At 36.7% G+C, this 25,988-nt stretch overlaps 1 protein-coding gene across 1 annotated transcript; it reads right to left on the reverse strand.

Moving 5' to 3' along the window:
• Nucleotides 1-3,287: 3,287 nt before the first annotated feature.
• Nucleotides 3,288-3,626, reverse strand: LOC130049664 (integrin-linked protein kinase-like). The gene has a single exon (XM_056147556.1). The coding sequence runs from the start codon at nt 3,624-3,626 to the stop codon at nt 3,288-3,290; it is 339 nt and encodes a 112-aa protein (XP_056003531.1).
• Between the last annotated feature and the right edge of the window lie 22,362 nt (nt 3,627-25,988).

The following is a 25,988-nucleotide window of genomic DNA, read 5'->3' on the forward strand; positions in this document are numbered from 1 at the left end:
TTACGGAAGACATTATCCCCGGTTTCAAGTCTTCAAAACACTGCCTGGAATTTTACGAGGGCTGCTTACTGAAATATATATGTTTAGAACAAGTGTTAGATAAACATTGCCATTGTGTCAAGCATGAATGTAAAATGGTTTGCGGTCAACAGCACGCTACACACAATGAAAAGTAATCGTGTTTTCAATTTGTTTGTACTTCAAACAAACAATTGACAATGACAGGTATATGCTTCATGTATTTCCAAACGTAAAAAGGGCGAAGGAGGGAAAGGGAGGATGGATTTACTGTCGTTGTTCCCTGTCCCCACATTTTGTTTTCGCTGAACGATCTTTTCATATAAAAACGCATTTAGTTTTTCGGCGAGATGCCTCTTCATTATTTCTACAGCGGTTTGAACATTATCGTTTGAAAATTACTTTTGTAACTTTTAAGTGCCTAGCTTAGGATTCTCATTGAGCTTATACATTTATGTTGTAAATATTCTATATTTATTGCGAGTCATTTCTCTTACGTTTTTTTTTCATATTAGAACTCCTACACAAGCAGCGAATCTTATGCTTTTTGCTACGGTTATTTGCATTTTCAACTGTTTTATAAAATTAATAAAATAATAACAATGTGTATTATGTCTCATTCAGACAAATGGGTGAGTTTCCTTTGCAATATGAATATGAGCTTTTACACAAAGAATGTAATACATACATGTTAACGTTGATGAGTACAGTGTTTAATATACCTGTGTGTACAAACTCTTGGAGTTTTTTTTTAGATTTACGTATAACTAACAATCACTACAATGCCTAAATGTAAATCCATGTATATATGTTAGTCTAATTTATCATATTCGATTTAGTATATTCTCTTGCACTAACTTTCATGTTAAAAATGAGTTCTTTCCACTCTTGTTGATAACGCAGCATTCAGTTTCAAAGTTATTAATATTGCACATGTATGATGAACATCTTTTTAAAATATTCTTCTCTACAACATTACATCTGTAAGGAAAGAAATGCATATTCATGTAGAGCATTTCATGATCCAGGGTTGGGGCCGGAACGGAGCGGATCAGAAACAATTGACTTGGGAAGATGGGTAGGGGGAGGCAAACTGAACATAAAGTGTTTACATGTATGTGTAAAATATTTGAATAACATAGCCTTTAATGCTATTGATTGATTGTATATTGTTTAACATTCCTCTCGATAATTTTTAATTCATATGGAGACGCCACCAAGGCTACGACTTACCAGTCAAATTCAATCAACAATACCATCAAACTGTACAATCAAATCACCAACACAAATAACATCATACTAATCGGCAATCATTCATAAGAAACTCAAATCACCACACAATTAACTTATACCAGTCGTATTACCAGATTCGTTCACACCATACACACCACAAAACTCAAACTATTCAAATCTCTAACCAACCTCATCGACAACATATCTATTATCAGAATCATTTAAATCAGAGTCATCCGTTGACAGAAATATCCACCGATTAGCATCCATAATAACACATAACAGGTAATCTAGTTTATTGAGATTTTTTCTTTCGTTAAGCCCCAAACAACAAATTTTCCAAGTTTTTACTTATACTACGTTCCTCCCTTTCACTATCACATCATCGCTAGTCTCTACTGCCTCTTTATACAAGGGATGCAAGGTGAAGAGAACGAACAGTGATCAATCACATAACTCCTACAAGCAATACAAAATAGATAGTTGGGCAAACACAATGTATACGCCAAGTATCCACCATATCTACACCGGTATAATTTTCCTTCATATAATGTATAATGTCATACAGTCAGTTAAAATACTCCATACTTTACTGAGACATGAATAGCAATTAATTATATCATGGATCAGAGATTCAAATAATTTTCCTCTTTATGTTATGCTAACTGACATCAGCCTCCGCGGCTTCTAGTTTTTCATCAGATGTTTATTTCGTAGATTGACATCAGTCCCAGTCTGTACTAGCTTCTCAACCAAATATACATGTCCTTTAAGGTATGCTGCTTCTAGTTTTTCATCAGATTTCCATCTACTTGCTGTTACCACTGGCGCATACTATGTTCAGTACATTTCACTTTGCGCCTGCCCACAATAGGTCGTCAACTATACTCATATATATTCTATCCTTGGCAGTTTCTAGTGGCGATCTCCCATTTCCATCTAGCAAAATGGCAGCAGATTGACATTGACCCCTCCTTTCACTAGCTCTTCTATTACTTTAAAATCTCCATTATAACATACAGTTTGAAGTGGTGTGATTCCTTTTTTATTTCGTAGATTGACATCAGCCCCATTTTGTATTAACTTCTCAACCACATGTACATGTCCTTTAAGACATGATGCTCCCCATGGTACTTCCCCGGCTCTATCCTGCAGATTGACATTAGCTCCTAAGTTCACCAACTCCTCTACTACTTTGGCAAACCCCCCAACACATACCCTTACCAGAGGAGTTCACCAAGTCCGTTTTGCAGATTGGCATCAGCTCCTGCATCTACCTACGTTTTACCAAAATTTACATGTCCTTTAAACGATGCTGTTACCAGTGGTGTTCTCCCATCTCCATTCTGCAGATTGACATGAGCCCCCGACTTCAACAACGCATCCACTACACTGTCATGCCCTCCATAACATGGACTTACCAGAGAGGTTTCACCAAGTTCGCTTTGGAGATTGACATCAGCTCCTGCTTGCACCAGCTTCTTCACCAAATTTGCATGTCCTTTAAAAGATGCTGTTACCAGTGGTGTTTTTCCGTCTCCATTATGCAGATTGACATTAGCCTCCGACTTCAACAACTCATCCACTACACTGTCATGCCCTCTAAAACATGCACTTACCAGAGAGGTTTTCCCAACTCCATCCTGCAGATTAATATAAGCCCCCGCCAGCACCAACTATTTCACTATACTTCCATGTCCTCTAAAAGACGTCGTTACCAGTGGTACTTTCCCATTCCCTAGATTGACATGAGCACCTGACTTCAACAACTCTTCCACCACACTAATATCACCTTTATGGCATGCACCAACCAGTGCTATTCCCTGATTTCGATTCCGATGATTAACATCAACCCCTGTTTTCACCAGCACCCTTATTACACTTAAATGTTTCCTAAAACACGCAACATTCAGAGGTGTTTTCCCTTTGACATCACATAGATTCACATCAGCCCCCATCTTCGCCAGCTCCTCTATCAAACTCACATGTCCTTCAAAGCATGCAGATCCGAGTGGTGTATTTCCATTTGTATCGTGTTAATTAACATGTGCTCCAGCTTTCACCAGCTTCTTCACCACATCTAAATATCCTTTAAAGCATGCAGTGACCAGTGGCACATCTCCTCGATTATTCATCATATTGATATCGGCCCCCGAATGTATCAACTTCTCCACAATACTCGGATGTCCTCCAAAACACGCAGATATTAGTGGTGAATTTCCATCTCGAGTTCGTAGATTAACATTAGCTCCTTCCCTTACCAGTTCCTCAACCACTGTTATATGTCCTTCAAAACAAGAAGTTGTCAATGGTTTTTTCCCGTCATCATCCTTTAGATTGACATCAGCCCTTGAACTCACCAGCTCCTTCACCATTTCCATATGTCCTCCATAGCATGCCGTTACCAATGTTGTTTTACCATTTTTGTCATGAAGATTGACACTGCCTCTGCCTTTATTAGCTTCCTAACCACATTCACATGTCCCAAAAACATGCAGTAACCAGTGGTATTATTTCTTTTCTAGTCTGAAGATTGACATCAGCTCCCGCCGTCAACAGTTTTTCAACTACCACAATATATCCCCTTTCACATGCAGTTACCAGTGGTGTAGTCCCATGTCCATCATGTAGGTTGACATTAACACCCGCTTTCATCAGCTCCTCTACCACATTAATATACTCTCCTTTACATGCAACAATTATTGGTGTTCTCCCAATCCCATCCCGTTGATTCACATTAGCGCCAGCTTTTACCAAATCCACCACAGCTCTTGCCTGTCCTCCTCTACAAGCACTTACCAGAGCTGTATTTCCATTTTCTATTTGCAGGTTGACATCAGATCCCGCCTTCACCAATCCCTTCACCACACTGAGGTGTCCTTCATAACATGCAATTACCAATGGTGTTTTCGCATTTTTAAGATCGAGATTAACATTAGCTCCCGCCTTAATTAGCTTTTTCACTATACTTAGATGTCCTCTACAGCATGTAACATTCAATGGTGATTTACTATTTCCATCATTTATGTTTACAGCAGCCCCAGCCTTTATCAACACCTTGAGAAGACTTACGTTTCCTTCATAACACGCACGTATCAGTGGTGTTTTATTATTTTCATCTATTAAGTTAACATGAGCTCCTGCCTTCACCAGCACCTCTACTACATCCTCAAATCCTCCACTACATGCAGCTACCAGGGGTGAATTCCATTTGCCCTGCAAATTGACATTAACTCTCGCCTTTACTAGCTCTTCCACCACTCTCAAATGTTTACCTTCGCATGCAAGTACCAGTGGTGTATTCCCCCTCTCATCTTGTTGATTGACATTTGTGCCCGCCATCACCAATTCTCCCACTATACTTGCGTGTCCTCCCTTACATGCGACTGTCAGTGGTGAGCAGAAAACATAACTTTCACCGTACTGACCGGTTTTTTTTAAATTGGCTTTTTATCTATTTGTGACAGAATTAATTGAACTGTTTCTACATCACCACTATAACAACCCAAAAGAAGTAATCTGTTCTGCTCCAATGCTAAATTATAATATAAAGGCTGGTCTTTTGGTAGCCTATTTGTAGCACCTGTACTCTCCTCTTCTGCATAGAAGAGTATTCCTGTTCATGTCTGGAATTCATACATAATTCACTGATTTCTTCGTGTTGTTGAATTAGTCCTACAATGTACTGTAGGATCTTATTGTGTCCATAGTAAATCACCCAGCTGATCGCTCTCACACCCTCTGTCGCTACACCCCTTCCTGCATCCACCAGCAGCCTCTGTCTATCCCTCTCCTCATTCCACTGATCCCAATCCTCGCTATCGTCTAACACACTCGCTTCTTTTGTAATGATCTTCTCGATATTCTCGTGCTGGGAGAGAAATAAGGATTTCAATTCTGTGTACAACTTTGTATTCAGCTCGACAATGAAAGCTTCGCACACCTTGGAATGTTTTAAAACATTATTCCTAAAGATATCAAACAACTCCATGTTCTGTATGTCTCTGTACAACCTCTCAGCCAATAGTGCGTACTGGTCCTCGCGTAACCTTATACACAGATTAAAACCTTCCCCACTCTCACCGTTTTCATTATTGTTCTCGTTGCTTTCTTCACATTCATCTCCTTCCTTACTTCTATCATTGCTATTCTCATTAGCCTCATATGATTGAGCAACAACTTGTTTCGTTGCCCTTTTCGTGATACTTGTTTCAAGTGCTTGTGGTTTTACAAAATTAGCAATATAATTACTACTCATGTGCAACAATATTTGGTCAGGAAATTGTTTGCCAAAATGATAGGCACATAATTCATACATAGAGTCATGTATAAATGAGTATCGGCCATCAATACACTGTTTCGTGTATGTCCCCTCCATTGCTGACAAGGCATCCATGAAACTTGAATGTATCAGTATGGGCCTCTAATCTACATTTTTCTCACAAATTTCTTTTTTTGCCAGCAAAATATGTATTCTCAAAAACGTCTCTTGAGAGGCAACTCCCATTCATCATACATAAAACAAGAGTTGCATAATTTAGTTTGTTATGACTTTGCATGTCACCAAATTCATCGATAATGCACTGAACTGGATTCATGAAAAATGTTTGACCAAGAACTTTGAAATTATTTTGATTTGAAAACAATTTACAGAGGAGAGGAAACATGCGGGTTGTTAACGCCGGCAATGAAGGCGACAGTAAATTGACATCCAAACAATACTTCTGAAGAATTTGTATCTTGTCATTCTCATCTAATGCATTCCCGGAACTATGTAATATCACCACATTTACCACTTCGGTAAAAAAGGGTTTGTGTGATTGTATCTCATTGAACACAGTCTCTCTACATGTAATTAAAGTTTTAGACATTTCCATGCATGGATTTGTTAGTTTTCGTTTATAATCTGTCAACACATCTAATTTTGTGTTTTGGAGGCCAAACACCCCCACAACATCATCAATAACAAAAACCTGTGGATTCAAAGGATCGCCATAATCTTCTAGTTTATTGATGTTCCTGGTTGGTACAACTTCATAGCCTTCCTCCTGGAGCGTGAGGGCGATGTGATGAGCTGTGGCCGACTTTCCAGATCCTGGCACACCAACAAATGTTACGAAGCATTGGTTTCGTACTTTTTCCATCATTGAGGGAAAGTTGTGAGTTTCATAGTAAAGTTTGTCTTCCTCCATCCATTCCTGAATCTCATTGGTATATTGTTCTGTAACAACACAATGCAAAAATCAACCGAGTGTGTAGCAGCAATGCAAAATTTGAATTACTCCGTTTACCTGATCAAGATATAGGACTCACGGCTGGTGTATCAGTCAACAGAAGATACTTACTCCTCGGCGCCATATCCTCAAGTTTGATACGGTTTCGCTGAACAGGGGAAATGGGTACAACACCTTCGATGGGATTTATATCGTCACTGCGTCCGAGTTTGCCCTACTTATAATTCTGTATTGTTTATAGGAATTATGAGGTTGATCACTGTTCGTTACCTTCAAGTTTTCTCTTTTTTCTTCTTATTCTTAGAGCGGTCACGGTATGTCGGTGGTAGAGCGTTCACCATGAGCTCTATATCTTGATTAGATAAACGGAGTTAGTAAAGTACTTCCTAACGATTGATATGAAACACGTGAAGTCATTTATAATGTCATATGACATTGATCACATGCATGAAAATTCCAATATGTTTTGAAGTGTTTATCCACCTGTCATAAAATAATTAAAATCTGCTGTAACCAAATAGATTTCATGACGAACTTAATCCTTAAAACTAATGATTGATGGAATTTGCCAAACCTGTCTATTTGTCTATCAATCGACTTGATAAGATACTTGTACACTTTTGTTCTATACCGACTGATTGTCTATAAAGACTTAGGCATATCCCTACATCATTTGAAGAAGATTAAAGTAACTTGAAATTAATGTATGATTAATTGTATTGGGTTAATAATAGCTTTATAACAAGGAATGCATTGGTTGTCTTAATCGAATTAATGGTATTCAGGCTTACCCTAACATTGACACAAAAGTCGCATAAAACTCACGTGGACTCAAGTAAAGATCAAAGATTTGAAATTGAACAGTATACCAATTTCGTAATTCAAACCATACATTGAATAAAAAAGTGTTACAGTCACACTCAAGTGTTACAGCAGGTGTGACACGATAAAGATCCCTCCTTGCTCAAAGGCCGTAAGCGCCGAGTATAGCCCTAAATTTTGCAGCCCTCCACCGGCAATGGTGACGTCTGCATATGAGTGAAAAATTTTCAAGCGGGACGTTAAACGGTTTTCAACTTCTCTTACAATTTACGTAATATCCAAATCATCTTAAGTAAAATGATTGATGGAATGATATAGTGTTATAGGGTATACTGAAAGGCAAACACTTGCGATATTACTGTCATATGACAGCATTTAGTTGATTTCTTATCTTTCAAATTTAATTTCTCTCTGTGTCCCCCTGAGTATGATTGGCACCAGGATTGTGAGTCTATACAGAGGGTAGTATTCTAACCAGGTTACCTACACCGTGTTTCCGAGCCAAGTTCCTGTTGATTTGTGCAAATACCAGGTACCTCATCCTTATTCATGATAACTGCACCCATTACCTCACTGGATTCCACCACCACCCTCCACAAAACTAATGTACTTAAACTACTTTTGACTTAACCTACTTCTTAGTTTTAATTCTTAGACTGGCCTTCGTCTTGACCTACCTATTTTTCTCCTTCCTCGCTCTGCAGAATAAATAATTTCAATAGTACTGAACCATGTCTATTCAAATAGGTGTGATCAGGTCCCCAGGCTATACCGTTAATCACGAATCACCTTTGCGTTTTAAAGACATGGACCAACTATGCTAATAATCATCACACTATATTCACTGAATGTGGATTGTGGATTTCATTTGATCAAATTCTCATTGTTTATATTGGATGTAAAAGTGCATTACGGTTAATCAAGTAATTAGCAGTGGTTAGCACAGTGTTTGGTAACCATAGTGTAATCAACATGACTTAACTGTTGCGCTAATTAATCATTTGATTAGGACATAATACTGTGTTACATCTGTCGATGGATCATCTTCGATTCTGAACTGATTACTGTAAGATTTAACATATCTAAGTTATACATTAACATTTTGGCAAATATATCTAAGAAACAGGGTTTATCCAGGTAGCTATAATATCGTAAACCCACTACTGGTAGAGGCATTAGTAGTAAAGGTCAATGGAACTTTTTAGCTCATAGTATTCATGCATGGAAATTAATCATCATACGCAATGGTGAAATTTCAAGCATTTGGAAAACATAATTAAATGGATTTACATTGGGTCACGGCAGGTGTGACCGGTCAACAGGGGATGCTTACTCCTCCTAGGCACCTGATCCCACCTCTGGTATGTCCAGGGGTCTGTGTTTGCCCAACTATCTATTTTGTATTGCTTGTAGGAGTTATGAGATTGATCACTGTTCGTTATCTTCACCTTGCATTGTTATAAATATTGAAGCATCAGAGCATAGTTAGGCATAGTTTATTTTAAAAATACAAACAGCACCAGTAACTTGGTTACATGTGTTTAGGTACATTAACGTCATTCCTGCATGGTGGATGTTTATATGCAAATCTAATTGTTAAAGCAAACGTATAGCCCGGAAATTTTACAACGAATGAATTGTGTGCTTTTTTCGTCCGGTGTTACTACAATCACCAAACCATCAAAGACAAAAGTGCCATTCAACTTTTCCCACACTAGCGGACTAGCTTGATATGCCAATCTGCTACTAGTAGTTCCATCCTCATGTGACAACAATATTAATGTTTAAAAGTGGAAATTTTTTATTAATTGCCACTCAATATAGTTTAATTTAATTAATAACTATTAATTTAATTAATAACCAAAGAAAACGTGTATGTTGCCACCTTTTTAAAGATATCGGACATACAAAAACAGAAGTACACTGTATACGTCAACATCAGAAAATCACACATTTTCGTGAAACAGAATAATAAAAATAGATAAAAACTTGTTGAAATGACAAAATTTGAATATCAACTGTTTTAAAAAAAACTGCTAATTCCTAAATATGTATAGATTAATTGTGGATATTAGGGAAACCAATGTATAATAGACATCCAGTAGAGGAAATTCCAGTATAGGAGTTATTGCCCTTGACAACAATTTTTTAATCATAAATAATTGATTATCTATGGAAAATATAAACTTTTTCAGTATTAATAGTTTACCAGATTTTTTAATATATCCAGTGGAAAAAAAATTCCTCCGAAAAATATATTTCTATCATGTGCAAAGTTTAAATTTATTAAGATTTTTGCAAAAACCTATGACATCACACGAGGATCGATCAACCTTAAATCTTGGTTAATTAGGATGTCCGACATTCCAGTGGTTTCACTTACATGTAGGCTTTTGATGGTTTGTCGACTTTTTATCCTGGCTATTATTTGTCGGGGCCTTCCCTGTTGAATTGCCCCTACGCGATGTGAGACATCTATTTCTCCTGCTTCGATCAGTAACCCCGATTTGTTTCGCCCAGATTCTGGATAGCTGCGGTTGTGTCCTCTTCCCTCCCACTAATACCCGAGATCCGGATCAAGTTTTTCCGGCTGTACGCTTCAAGATCATCAACACGCTTTGCTAGATCCCATTTTTATTTTTTTCCAATTTTACAATGGCTATTTTGTAATGACTCGGAAGTTGGTTATTTAATTATACATTAGCTTTTTCACAGATGATTGGGGACCATTATTGCTATTGAAGACATTTGCAAATTACTAGGTAGGTAAGAAATAGATGTACCACGGATCACTTGAGGAGAAGACATAAACAGGGATACTTTAATACCTTTACGGAGTGCTGACTTGAGGGCACATGCATGGGTGATGGTGTTGAAAATAGAGGCATTTATGGTACACTATTTTTAGATACTTGTGGGAAGAGAGCGGGTGTTATATCAGTATCTTTTATACTTGAGCATCGGCGTTTAGATTCAAATGGAATGTCCGGTATAGTATGCAATGTAGATGAAAGGTGAAGATATAGAATAGTGATCAATCCCATATCTCCTATAAGGAATACAAAATAGAGAGTTGGGCAAACATGATAACATTAAATAATAAATAGTGGTACATGTATTATGCATGACTTTTACTATTATGGTATATGATAGACTGTCTGTAGGTGTATGCGGAGAACAGGAATTTTGCAGTTTGTCTTGGAAAATTTATAATACATGTGTAATAGAAAATTTCTTTTGTCTAAATCTGACATATTGATCACAGTGGGGTTAAATCCGATACTGGTAAAAGAGATTGCTCTAAGATTTGAATAAGAGGAACAATGTAGTAAAAAGTGACTTTCATCTTTTACATTATCTTAAGAACATGAAGTACACAGTCTATCCGATAACGTCTCCCCCTCATACCGTCCTGTTTCAATTCTTATAGGTAAGACACCACATCTGAACTGGGCAAGTATAGAACGATGACTTTTTTGGAATATCCATGATTACACATTTTTCTGTTTGAAAAGATGATATATGTGCTAACCAAAAAAACTGCAAACAATAGAAGTTTAAAGGGTCTGATTCACGATTTTTCTCTAAACTTTGTATTTCACTTTAAATTATCAAAATCTACAGTCTAATATGTTTAGAAGGTTTCACAAAAAAATTAAGGTTATTCATGATGACAGAAGCTCATTATAAAGAGTTTATTATTTGTTTTGAAAACAAAGATTGAGGTGTGTTATTGTTCAAAATAAATGAATATTGATCCAAGTTTATTATATATATATCACATCTGAAATCAAAAATGAAAAACGTTTCTTTTGAAAAACGTGAACTATTTATTTTAACAAATACATGTATTAGTAATTTTCATCATAACTTCGCAAGTTACGACTTAAAGAAAAGGAATCTATTATTCTGAGATCATTGTTTACGCTAACCTGTTCCTGTGTGCACAGGATTTTCAGACTGTAATGTGGCTGACGAAAAGCTATAAACAAATACTACAAGAAAGGGGGCACAAATGCACAGCATGTAATAAGTAAAAATAGGTCAAGGGGGGAAATTAACTGTTATACAGTTTGACTTCTCAAAAGTAAATATATAAACTAATGTAGCAACTGTCATATGATATTTAGGCAAAGTTAAGCACTCGAATTATAAACCAAAGGCAAATTAACTGATGGAATCAGCCATGTCAGAAATGACAGTGAGCTAAGTAATGCCATATGTTAACAGGTTGTTGCGTGATATGGATGAACCTATAGAAATATGGTATTGTTCATCATTCCACATAGGAACATGGTTTATTGATTAAAGAACGACTCATAAAAATATCAGTAATGCTAAACTGCAGCAGTTATTTATCTTGGTTAACGAAACATTTAAAACGTTGGCCTTGTATTTAAAAATAACACTCCAGTCTATTATTGGAAACCGGCGTTTTCCATTTAGATTTCTGAGTCGGCCGTTTCGTCAGCAAGAGCGCTATACTTCTTTATTAAAAATATGTGTATTCATTTTAAAAGCTGGCGTGCACATACGCCACTTCGTACCTTAACAATTGGGTCGGGATCGGGATTGACATTCTGGAGATCAGGGAGCGAGTCCGAATGGTTCTCTGTTTCTCATACAAAACAGAGCCGATTACAGGTAAATTAACTGCCTTAGTTCGTACAGTAATACTTGGTTTTTGTTTAATTTGAGCACAGCTGGTACGACTGTGATGTTGAAGTCCAATGCATGTCAAAACTACAACATAGTGCCATAAATGAGTCGGCTTGTGTTTATCATTATGCAGAAAACAACTACATTTCTAAGGGGCGAAATCAAAAGTTCAATGTCTGACAAAAAGTTTTCACCAAGACCCCCCTCCCCTTTAAAACTAGATATGAATAATGTTGAAATTAATCAAATAACAAGTAAAAATATACGATTATAAATGACACTCTATACATATGTGTACCTTTTTTTTACTGCCCCCCCCCCCCCCCCCCCCAATAAAAAAATTAATGAATGTGTACATTAAAACTATTAGATGTTCATTATAAAAACCTTTTTTAAGTGTAATATTATTATGTGTTTTTTAACAGTTGCTTGTCTCTTTCCTTTTTCCACTCGATGTCAGATGACAGAAATTCACAGGAGATTTTTATCCCCACCCCCTCCCCCTAACTATTTTGATCAAGATTTTTATCTCAAATCGATCTTTTGATCTCACCCCTAAATCATTTTCATAAAGTCATCAAGATGCACTCTATAGTATCTTTTGCACCATTAACAGGACAAATATCTGCAGTTTGTGGTCTCCCTGTCTTTACCCCTAAACAACACACTCAAGGTTTTCGTTTCCACTCATACAAAGGATCATAAAAGGAAATTGAATGCTAAAAGACATATTGTATATGTAAAAATGTAACAGGAGGGTCTGCCTGATGTTTGCCAAGATACTCTCAGGACAACGATAAACAGGTTTATTCTTTTATTTCTGTTATACATTCATGAAAACAATTGCTTAGTACCGATAATCACAAATTGACTATGTAGATCTAAACCTAAGCTATGTGACTGTGTGTCACCTTCAATCTCCACACAGTGTATCTCTTAACAGTCTCTATAATACTCACTCTCTCATACTCGTACACAGTGTTTTATACGTAACGTAAACAGACGGCCAGGCTATCCCGAGCCGGGACCTATTGTGAGGCCAAAAATAAAAATTGATTTGTTTGATGTACTCCGACCGACCGGTCAAATTTGCTCCTACCCGATCCTTTTTTTCAGCAATTTGAAATTTAATTTTTTTGTTGTTGGTTCCCTTGAAACTTGAAAAATAGAAAATTCTCCTTATTTTGAAAGAAAATATTAGAAAATTCCATGACGTTCCAAAAAAAAAAAACTACCTACCGACCCACCTTGAAAAATGTGGGTCGGAGTACATCAAACAAAAATATTTTTAATGATGGTCCAACGTAAGCACGTGCAAAACTGACGTTATGATTATTTATCCCAAGAGTATGAGTATGTATAAGAATACACATAGTAAAATCAGTGTATAAATTAAAACGTAACAATGCATGAATTAGCTCTGTACGTCAAAATAAGGTACTAGCTTGTATGCAATATATAATATGTATATTGAACATTCATACCACATTTGCTCATATATTAGATGTCAACCATCACATATATACAATAGCTACGTAATTCAAAGCTAGTCAACATCAAAATCCAGATGATACAATTGATACAGAGGCTGATGTAGGCCGATGTGCCACATTAATCAGTATTTTGTTCGATGTTAAAAAACCAGACCAATATTTTGTCAGTATGATGAAATATGAAAAATTTTACAATTTGACAATTCCGACTTGTATTGTTCTACTCTTCGTACAGAGAAAACGATGATTTTCTAATGCAGATTTATGAAAGAATGACATTTATGATAGATGCATGTGTGCAAACACGAGAGAAAAATATGATTAGAAACACCGTGGGAGACTTACAATAGTACTTGAAGTTGAATTCCCCCTCCAAAGTGCTTCTAAACTCAGTTGTCTTATTGCAATTGGTTGTTGTCTGTCACCATGCATCAACAATTGAACATTTTTAACTTCTTGATAACTACCAGTCCAATTCTTTTCAAATTTGGTATGAAGCATCTTTGGGACAAGGAAGACATAAATTGTAAATTTCAGAATTCCTGCACCCTGGGGCCCTAGGAGCCGGGCAACAACCCCCCCCCCCCCCCTTCCCCCAAAAAAGACCAATTTTCAAAACTCTTCTTATGTAGAACCACATGTGTAAGAAAAACTAAGTGCATAGTGATGTAGAGCAAGAAGTCCTCTACCAAAATTGTCAATTTTATGATCCCAGAGTAGGGGTTCTGACCCAAGAGTGGGGCCAAACTTACTATATATGGTGTTTATGTGTAAAACACTTAAATAACAGTTTTTTTGGTGCTATTGATACTATATTGAAACTAAATAGATATTTAGGAAGGGCAGATAGTAGTTGTTCGTAAACCGTCTACGTATTACACATTTAAATACATAACTAATAAATAGAAAGAAATCTTTAAAAAAAATTCTCCTTAAGAACCATTGGACTAAAGAAGTTTACATTTGCACAAAAGCTTCCTGACATAGTGCAAATTGAAGTTTGTAAAAATCATGGTTCCCGGAGTTGGGGGGGGGGGGGGGGATAAGATGGGGCCACAGTAGGGGATCAAAATTTTAAAAGCTTCATGACATAGTGCAGATTCAAATTTGTAAAATTCATGGTCCCCGGGAGTAGGTTGGGGCCACAATAGGGATAAAAGTTTTTTACATGCGAATATTTATATAGAAAATCTTTAAATATGAGCCAAGGTGACTCAGGTGAGCGATGTGGCCCATGGGCCTCTTGTTTAAATGGTGTGACTCTATCTAAGCAAAATATTTCATCAAGCTCCTTCCATGTGTTCAGATCCAAATTCAATCATAAAAAGGAAATAGTATTATTTCTTTCGGTAATTGATGAAAAGAATCAAAACAAATATCAGGCTATCAAGTAGCACTTGTGCATCCATTGAAAGCACACATGCTTCTTGTGTACAGTGTGCAAAATATTGATAATAATGATTAAAAACACAACTATCCTCTTCCAATTCCCAAACCCCTAACATATAACATCATAATCAAACATTGTTCTGTTTTGATTTAACCTTAAAGTATACATTTTGTCAACACCATTACGCTCCAAATTAAAATTAAGAGTCTACAATGAAAAGATATTTGGACATGTTTCCAATAATTTTTCCAGACATTGGAAATTAAAATTTTTCTTTTTATTCATATCTAAATGACAATTTTCACTTTCCAAGGTATTTTCTGACACTCGGGACATCATAAAGAATTTCTCCTTATTTTCCATGCTATAAGCCTAAACTTGTTCGGCCATTTGTACGCAATAAACAGGTGTCATTTTACTGTCATCCGTATTCTCTTGCATTTTTGTGCAGCTAATGGTATTTGGAAACCTCGTCTTCTTTTTTTTTCATTTTAATATTAATGGGCCGCGACAGAAATATATCAGCATCACATCTTCCGTTCGTTGAAGTTTGCAAGGTTAAAACAATGCAATTGAATGGCGCGAAGAAATTATTGTGCACCAATTAGCAATGCATTTAATCCAAGAATCATTAGTAGATTTAGATTGACCGTTCTTTTCAGTTGGTAGTTATTTTCAATAGGATTTTTCAGCGAAGTGCAAATTTTTTCAAACTGTTGCTGGCTGAATTGCACACCTTATTCATGTCCTATGATCGGTGATATGAAATTTAAAAAAAAAAATGTTTCTATGCAAGATTTAATTATGTATTCCATTTAAATTAAAACACTGAAGTTTAATATTTTATCCAAAATACACCCGAAATGTGATTCAAAATTACAAAGAGGGGGAATGGGACTTGGATTCCTGTACACAAGCACCTACGCATTTAATTGATCAAGATATAAGGCTCATGGCAGATGTTAGCAGTCAACAGGGAATGCTTACTCCTCCTAGGTACCTACTCCAACCTCTGATGTGTATAGGACTGAGTGTTTGCCCAACTTTTAATTTTGTATTCTTTATAGGAGTTATGAAATAGTTATTTTGACAAAAATTCACAATTTTAAGAGTATTTGATATGTTGAAATAGTGAAATACAATCCAGACAAGGTGTGACTTACCAGTGTCAGACGCTATATGTATGTACACATAAATAATTGCGCATTGATTGTTATAGAGGTACAACATATGTGTAGTTCTCTATTTTGTTTGTTTTTTTATTTTGGAATATTTCTCAATCCCAGAAGCATCTGGTGCAAATCAACATAAAATCAACTCCCATAAGTACTTTCAGTACTTTGATCAGAGTTAAAACTAACGAATTATCAAAGAGATTATATATACACTGTAGATCATTGCACTTTTTAATACAAAATCATATATATCAATGTCAGAAAATTGTAATTTTCCTTTAGCATAATTAAAATTTCACAAAAACTGGTTGAAACGATATGATAGTATTAATTCATAATAATTTCAATAACTGAAAAACATTCAAATTTTTGGTAAAAAATACAGAAAATCTACGCATAATGAACTTAATAAAGGATTCGATGAAAACAGAGTTATTGCCCTTGGATTCAATATTTTGAAACATATTACAGTGTATTTTTTTTTTTATATATAAAACTTAACTTTTGTATTATTGTATGTTTAAAAAGATATTTTTTTTACAATAACCATTAGAAAAGACAACAAAATTTATGGTAATATCGTGCATAAATCTAAATAAATTTTTTATTTTGTACATTCTTATGATGTCTCAGGAGGGTGGAATTACTTTAAGAAAAACTAAATGCATAGTGATGTAGAGCAGGAAAGCTTCTACCAAAATTGTAAATTTCATGATCCCTGGGGTAGAGGTTCTGACCCCAGGGTGGGGCCAAACTTAAACACTATATTATAGTGTTTACGTGTGAAACACCTAATTAACATCTCCTTTGGTGTTATTGATACTAAATTGAAACTAGATAAGATGGATATTTAGGAAGAGCAGGTAGTACTTTACCAAAATTGTAAATTTGATAATCCCAGTGGTAGGGGTTTTGATATGAGGATTAGGCCAAACTTAGTATGTAGTATTTATGTGTAAGTCTGGTGATAATGTATACTGTGGAATCTTTAGAATCCGTGGTGGCTCAATTTTTGTGGAATTCTTGGGTACCCCTCACCCACGAATTTACATCCTCAACGAATAAAGACATAGCAAACACTCCAGAGTTATCTTTCTTACAAATATTTATAAATCCACGAAATTACGTCCCCACGAACCCGTAAAAATTCAACAATCCATGAAAATTGGCTCCCATAAATTTAAATAATTCTACAGTAAAATCTAAATTAATACTTAGGAATAGCAGAGAAGGATGTGCAAAATATGGTAAATTTCACAACCCAGGGTTTTGACTCTAGGATGGGTTCAGATTAGTCATATCTTTTAATGTTTTAAAATACACATACATGAATTATATTATGTAAAGCCTTTCATCAGTGTGTGAACTTTTAAAGTAATTCCACCCTCCAGTGATGTCATCAGATTTTGCAAAATCAATGATTTATTTAGATTTATGCATGATAGGAACATGAATTTTGTTAGAGTCTTTTCCAATAGTTATTGTAAAAAATCTTGTTAAAGATAAACTATTTCAAAAGTCTAAGTTATAGATGAATAATCAATAATATGTTTTAAAATATTGAATCCAAGGGCAATAACTCTGTTTTCATTGATTTCTTTATCAAGACTATTATGCGATAGATTTCCTTTATTTTTACAGACATTTTGTATATTTTTGTGAAGATACAGTTCATGAAATCGTTATGAATGCTATTATATCGTCATAACCAGTTTGTATAAAATTTTGATAACGTTGTTTAAGGAAAATTGCAATTTTCTGACGGTGATATACGATTCTGTTTATGTACGTCTCGAATCTTAAAAAGTGTGATGACCTATGTATTTTATTCGGTAATTTGTTAGTTTTAACTCTAATGAATGGAAATAAATATACTTATAAAACTTGTATCAGATAAAATTGCGAGTATGGATTTACCTTAAGGGCATTGAAGTTTTTATGAACACATCTTGTTTTATTAGCTCACCTGAGCTGAAAGCTCAAGTGAGCTTTTCCAATATGCCAATTTCGAGATACGAACTATTTTGTGTAGGAGGTGCATTTAGTGGAACTTTAAATGACTAAGTAGGACAGAGTGGACCTACAGTCAGCGAGTAAGATGATGAAATGTATTAAAAATGGCTTCTCTTTTAATATGTAAATGTGGGAAATACAATAAACTATCGAAAGAAATGTTTTACTAAAGTGGAAACATAAAAACAATGTCATATTTGCAAGTAAAGTCTTAGATATGGTACTTATGACCAACGAAATAACGTGATATGATAAGAATTCTATGTATTTAATTACTCCCTAAATACTTATAACTTATTTAGTTCGTGTATCAGTCGAATTTGGGTGATCTAACAGAGTATGAGAAATTTATTGAGTACATTCACTTACGCAGTGATGAATATTAGTCCCACTCCCGCATGTAAACAAATTGTTTCGCGCCTCACTATATACGAGAGTTCTCCATAGGGAAATAACTCGGGTGTATCTCGAATCCGGCGTATTGCCAGTTGTCCGTCTGTAAACTTTTCACATTTTCAACTTCTCAAGAACCATTGGGCCAATTCCAACCAAACTTAGCCAAAAGCATCCTTGGGTGAAGGGCTTTTAACTTTTTAGCTCACCTGAGCTGAAAGCTCAAGTGAGCTTTTCTGATCGCTTTTTGTCCATCGTCTGTCTGTTAAACTTTTCACATTTTCGACTTCTTCTCCAGAACCACTGGGCCAATTTCAACCAAACATGGCCAAAAGCATCCTTGGGTGAAGGGCTTTCAAGTTTGTTCAAATGAAGGGCCATGTCCCTTTGAAAGGGGAGATAATCACAAAAATGCAAAAATAGGGTGGGGTCATTTAAAAATCTTCTTCTCAAGACCACTGGGCCAGAAGAGCTGAAATTTACCTGAAAGCTTCCTGACATATTGCAGATTCAAGTTTGTTCAAATCATGGCCCCCGGTGGGAGGATGGGGCCACAAGGGGGGATCAAAGTTTTACATACAAATATATAGGGAAAAACTTTAAAAATCTTCTCAACAACCACTAAGCCAGAAAAGCTGATATTTACATGAAAGCTATCTGACATAATGCAGATTCAAGTTTGTTCAAATCATGGGCCCCAGGGGTTGGATGGGGCCACAATAGGGGATCAAAGTTTTACATACAAATATATAGGAAAAATCTTGAAAAATCTTCTTCTCAAGAACCACTGAGCCAGAAAAGCTGATTTTTACATGAAAACTTTCTGACATAGTGTAGATTCGAGTTTGTTCAACTCATGGCCCCCGGGGATAGGATGGGGCCCCAAGGGGGGATCAAAGTTTTACACACAAATATATAGGGAAAAACTTTAAAAATTTTCTTCTCAAGAACCACTAAGCCAGAAAAGCTGAGATTTACATGAAAGCTTCCTGACATAATGCAGATTCAAGTTTGTTCAAATCATGGGCCCCGGGGGTTGGATGGGGCCACAATAGGGGATCAAAGTTTTACATACAAATATATAGGAAAAATCTTGAAAAATCTTCTTCTCAAGAACCACTGAGCCAGAAAAGCTGATTTTTACATGAAAACTTTCTGACATAGTGTAGATTCGAGTTTGTTCAACTCATGGCCCCCGGGGATAGGATGGGGCCCCAAGGGGGGATCAAAGTTTTACACACAAATATATAGGGAAAAACTTTAAAAATTTTCTTCTCAAGAACCACTAAGCCAGAAAAGCTGAGATTTACATGAAAGCTTCCTGACATAATGCAGATTCAAGTTTGTTCAAATCATGGGTCCCGGGGGTTGGATGGGGCCACAATAGGGGATCAAAGTTTTACATACAAATATATAGGAAAAATCTTGAAAAATCTTCTTCTCAAGAACCACTGAGCCAGAAAAGCTGATTTTTACATGAAAACTTTCTGACATAGTGTAGATTCGAGTTTGTTCAAATCATGGCCCCCGGGGATAGGATGGGGCCCCAAGGGGAGATCAAAGTTTTGCACACAAATATAAAGGGGAAAACTTTAAAAATCTTCTTCTCAAGAACCACTAAGCCAGAAAAGCTGAGATTTACATGAAAGCTTCCTGACATAATGCAGATTCAAGTTTGTTCAAATCATGGGCCCCGGGGGTTGGATGGAACCACAAGGGGAATCAAAGTTTTACATACAAATATGTAGTTAAAATCTTTTTCTCAATAACCACTGAGTCAGAAAAGCTGAGATTTACATGAAAACTTTCTGATATAGTGTAGATTCAAGTTTGTTCAAATCATGGGCTCCGGGGGTTGGATGGGGCCACAATAGGGGATCAAAGTTTTACATACAAATATATAGGAAAAATCTTCTCAAGAACCACTGAGCCAGAAAAGCTGATTTTTACATGAAAACTTTCTGACATAGTGCAGATTCAAGTTTGTTCAAACCATGGCCCCCGGGGTAGGATGGGGCCACAAGGGGGATCAAAGTTTTACATACAAATATATAGTTAAAATCTTTTTCTCAATAACCACTGAGTCAGAAAAGCTGATATTTACAAGAAAACTTTCTGACATAGTACAGATTCAAGTTTTTTCAAATCATGGCCCTCGGGGGGTAGGATGGGGCCACAAGTGGGGGGGGGGGTGTCAAAGTTTTACATACAAATATAGGAAAAAGCTTTAAAAATCTTCTCAAGAACCATTGGGCCAAAGAAGTTGACATTTACATGAAAGCTTTCTGACATAGTGTAGATTCAAGTTTGCAAAGGGTAATTTGGGCCATAATAGGGACTAGGGTTTTACATGCAAATATATATGGAAAGTCTTCAGATATGGGCCAAGGTGACTCAGGTGAGCGATGTGGCCCATGGGCCTCTTGTTTCAAATGAAGAGACATATCCCTTCAAAGGGCAGATAATCGGGAAAATAGGATGGGATCATTTAAAAAATCTTTTCAAGAACCACTGAGCCACTGGAGCTGAAATTTACATAAAAGCTTCCTGGCATAATGCAGATTCAAGTTTGTTCAAACCATGACCCCCGAGGGTAGGTTTGGGCCACAATAGGGGATCAAAGTTTTACATGGGAGTAAATAGGGAAAATCTTTAAAAATGTTCTACTCAAGAATCACTGAGCCAGAAAAGCTGAGATTGACATGAAAGCTTCCTGACATAATGCAGATTCAAGTTTGTAAAAATCATGGCTCCAGGGGTAGGATGGGAATATAATAGGGATCAAAGTTTTACATGCAAATATATAGAGAAAATCTTTAAAAATCTTCAGTGTTCGAAATTAACCATAGACTGATAGACAAAGTCTATGTCAAATGACACTGGTCTATGCCAATTGTAATTGAGATAGACCAAATTGTCTATGCCGATTTCTAGATTTAAAGCAATTAAGTTACATCAAAGGACCTAGCATGGCCCGTCGCCGTCTGATAAACGTTATGAAGAAAGGAAGATATTGTTATGGAAATGGATAGAAAATACGCTTTCTAAGTACGTTAGATGTAAATGAAAATGTTTGTTTTTTTTTCAATGTTGTGGTGTATGCCAATTCGATGAGGTCTATGTCATCTACACCAAGTTTTAAACCAATTTTGAACACTGAATCTTCTCAAGAATCACTGGACTGGGAAATTACAAATTTTCATGAAACTCTTCTGACATAGTGCAAATACAAGTTTGTTAAAATCATGGCCTCCGAGGATAGGATGGGGATACAGTAGGGGATCATAGTTTTACATACACATATATAGGATTGATTGAATATTGTTTTGCATCCCTCTCAAGCATATTTCACTCATATGTAGACATCACCACTGCCATTGAAGGGCTGCAAAATTTAGGCCTATGCTCGGCGCTTTTGGCCATTGAGCAGGGAGGGATCGCTATCGTGCCACACCTGCTGTGACACGGGACCTCGGTTTTTGCGGTCTCATCCGAAGGACCGCCCCATTTAATCACCTCTTACGACAAGCAAAGGGGTGCAGAGGACTTATTTTAACCCGGATCCCACGGGATCAAATATATAGGAGATAATCATAATCTTCTCAAGAACCACCGGACCAGGAAAGTAGAAATTTACATGAAAGCGTTCTAACATTGGACTAGGAAAGTGCCAATTTACATGAAAGCTTCCTGACAAAGTGCAGATTCAAGTTTGTTAAAATCATGACCCCCAGGGGGTAGGATGGGGCCACAATAGGGGATCAAAGTTTTAAATACAAATATATAGGGAAAATCATTAAAACTCTTCTGAAGAATCAATGGGCCAGTGAATTTTACATTTACGTGAAAGCTTCTGAACACAGTGCAGATTCAAGTTTGTAAAAATCATGGTCCCCGGGGGTAGGTTGGGGCCACAATAGTGACCAAAGTTTTGTACGGAAACATATATGGAAAATCTATAGACATGGGCCAAGGTGACTCGCCCCGGTCCTTCAGATGAGACCACAAAAACTGAGGCCCCATTTCACAGCAGGTGTGGCACGATAAAGATCTCTCCCTGCTCAAAGACTGTAAGCGTTGAGCATAGACCTAAATTTTGCAGCCCTTCACTAGCAGTGGTGACGTCTCCATATGATGAAAAAATTCTCAAGTGGGACGTTAAACAACATGTTACAAACAATCAGTCCTGACATAGTGCAGATTCAAGTTTGTTCAAACCATGGTCCCAGAGGTAGGATGGGGCTACAATAGGAATCAAAATATTACATACTTATATATAGAGAAAATATTTAAAAAGTCTTCTCAAGAACCATTGGGCCAAAGAAGTTTACAATTATATGAAAGCTTCCGGACATAGTGCTAATTCAAGTTTGTAAAAATTTATGGTCCTCGGGGGTAGGTTGGGGCCACAATAGGGACAAAAGTTTTACATGCGAATATATATGGAAAATCTACAGTTATGGGCCAAGGTGACTCAGGTGAGCTATGTGGCCCATGGGCCTCTTGTTAAGTCATCTGGTCAAACGTCAAGGGTTAGAATAGTAAATATATTTTCTCTTATGTTTTAAGAATCATTTGCTTGATTGACACCAAACTTGGTACACTGGTACAGCATAAGGAGAAGATGACCCTTATTGATTTTTAGGTCGCATGGTCAATCCACTCTGAACATACGAAGATATTGACTGCTCAATTTTTTTTTAAAAGGTTGGGCACCACTATCATTTAAATGATGCATGTGGATAATCCTTTTTGATTTTGCACCATGGAGGGGGGGGGGGGGCATACATCTTTTACATACATTTCTTGTATTTTACTTATGCTATATTGTTTGGTGAATTCAACTAGTTTTAGTAACTGAATCATGATTGCTCTCCAAAACAGACCTGTAGGCAATAAAATCCTCTTGTGTTGCAGAAATCCCATCCACCCACTGAAAGAGACAGATCAGGTTCCTATATAGTTGTCAATACCAGAGACGTGCTCACCAACAACGCTGGAGATCCATATAATGCTGAAGAAGATCCAGACAACAATGCTGTAGAAGATCCATATATTGCCGAGTAAGATCCGGACAACAGTACAACCACATTGGACTCACTGTGAATGTAACAAAACAATGAAATTGACCATGATCTGATATCTGTCATTTTATTTATCCAGCCAGTGAACAAGACCAAGCTAATAATGTCTTCTACATATGTAAGAACTAACCTTAGTGTTGAATATGTCTTCTAGTCTTCTACACAATTAATAACTAGTGAATATGGAGAAAATAACAGAAATTGTGACTCTGGAGAAGCTGTCTACAGAAAATATTTGGGGCATAATGAAGAGGATTATGGGTGTAATGAATCCGTAGATTCTGTCTGTGAAACAGAAAATTTACAGAAGTGTACCATGATGCATGGAAATAGTGAACCAAATGATCAGAAAAATGATTTACAGGAAAAGATGACCACTCCTACAGGTGTATATGATGTCTGTGGGAAGACATTTAATTGGACAGGGGACCTACAGAAACCCATGGAGACACACGCTAGTGATAAGCCTTTTGAATGTGATGTATGTGGGAAGATGTTTACTACAAAGGGAAACTTAAAGACACACATGAGGATACATACGGGTGATAAACCTTATGAGTGTGATGTGTGTGGGAAGGCATTGAGTGGTGCTAGAAGATTAGCGTCACACAAGAGGAATCATACTGGTGAGAGACCTTATCAATGCGGTGTCTGTGGGAAAGCATTTTGTGACAAAGGAGTCCTTCAGAAACACATACGGACACATATTGTTGATAGACCGTGCAAATGTGATGTCTGTGGGAAATGTTTCAAATGGACAGGGGCCTTACAGAACCACATGAAGATACACTCTGGTGATACACCTTACGATAGTAAGCCTAATGGTCAGGAAAACGATTTACAGAAAAAGATTACCACATGTAGAGGTGATGTTAGCAGAAGGACATTGAGTTGGAAAGACGAATTAAAGAAACACATGCATACTGGTGATGGAGGTAATCAATGTAATGTCTGTGGAAAGACGTTCAGTCGGTCAGGAGACTTATACAGACACATGAGAACACATACTGGTGAGAAACCATTTAGATGTGATGTCTGTGGGAGGGCATTTAGTCAATCAGGAAACTTACTCACACACTTAAGGACACATTCTGGATATAAACCTTTTCAATGTGATGTCTGTGGGAAGACATTCAGTAGGCCGGGAGACGTACAGCAACACAAGAGGATACATACTGGTGATAAGCATACTGGTGAGAAACCTTTTGAATTTTTATGTGATGTTTGTGGGAAGGCATTCAATCTGATAGGATCACTTCAGAGACACAAGAGGATACATACTGGAGATAAACCTTATCAATGTGATGTCTGTGGGAGGGCATTTAGTCAATCAGGAAACTTACTCACACACTTAAGGACACATCCTGGATATAAACCTTTTCAATGTGATGTCTGTGGGAAGACATTCAGTAAGTTGGGAGACGTACAGCAACACAAGAGAATACATACTGGTGATAAGGATACTGGTGATAAACCTTTTGAATTTGTATGTGATGTCTGTGGGAAGGCATTCAATCTGATAGGATCACTTCAGAGACACAAGAGGATACACACTGGTGATAAACCTTATCAATGTGATGTCTGTGGGAAGTCATTTAATCAGAAATCACACTTACATACACACATGAAGAGGCATTCAATCAGAAAAAACACTTAAAGAATCACACGAGAAGGCGTTCAATCAAAAATCACACTTACAGTCGCACATGAGAAGGAGTTCATGAATGAAAATTATTGTTGTCAATAGATGATACATTGTCGATATATCTAAATGTCGAATTGAAGGCCACAGCAAGAGATTTTTTCTTCTCATGTAGAAGTTTTTTAATAAATTCTGCTTCATAGGAATATTAAAACAGGTACAGCTAACAAAGGAGCACAATTCGTGCCCATGGGGATTCCAACAAACTGTTGAAAGACCTGATCACCAAAGACCACGAAGATATTGTCAATGAGGAACTCCACCATATTTATTTAATTTTTAGGATGACTGATCAGTTGATGGGAATAATTGCATTTTCCATTTTTGTTGAAGAAACAATTGTCTATGATGTCAAAAAGTCTAGTCTTTAATTTATCTTCAGGAATCATGGTCGTGTAAAGAGTTAAAAAGTCATACGTTTTGATGTTGTTGATTTGAGAAAAGTTTTTGCGATTTCAAGTTTACTTAAAGTTCTTAAGAATTTTTTAGAATCCACATTTGATTTACACTGCTTCTAGTCACACAGTACGTTTGGAGTTTCTCCTTCACAGCTGTTAATATTTTCGTGAGGAGCAAAGAAAGGGGGTTGCTAGAACATTTACTGGACTCAATGCTTCCATAACAGCTGTACAAAGTTTGAGGAATGTGAGGTTAGAGCTTGTAGAGGTGCGAGAGGAATTGATTACGCAAAAGAGGTAACCTATTACAGGGACGCCCAACATCCATTATACTATAAGCTGGATGCACGTTCGGCAACCCGGCCAAAAACGGT

The sequence above is a fragment of the Ostrea edulis genome, chromosome 8 (assembly GCF_947568905.1).
Source record: "Ostrea edulis chromosome 8, xbOstEdul1.1, whole genome shotgun sequence".
NCBI classification, from domain to species: Eukaryota; Metazoa; Mollusca; class Bivalvia; order Ostreida; family Ostreidae; genus Ostrea; species Ostrea edulis.

Excerpts from the sequence above, each read along its gene's own strand:
- LOC130049664 (XM_056147556.1), bottom strand. The coding sequence starts at position 3,626 with ATGGTGAAGGAGCTGGTGAGTTCAAGGGCTGATGTCAATCTAAAGGAT.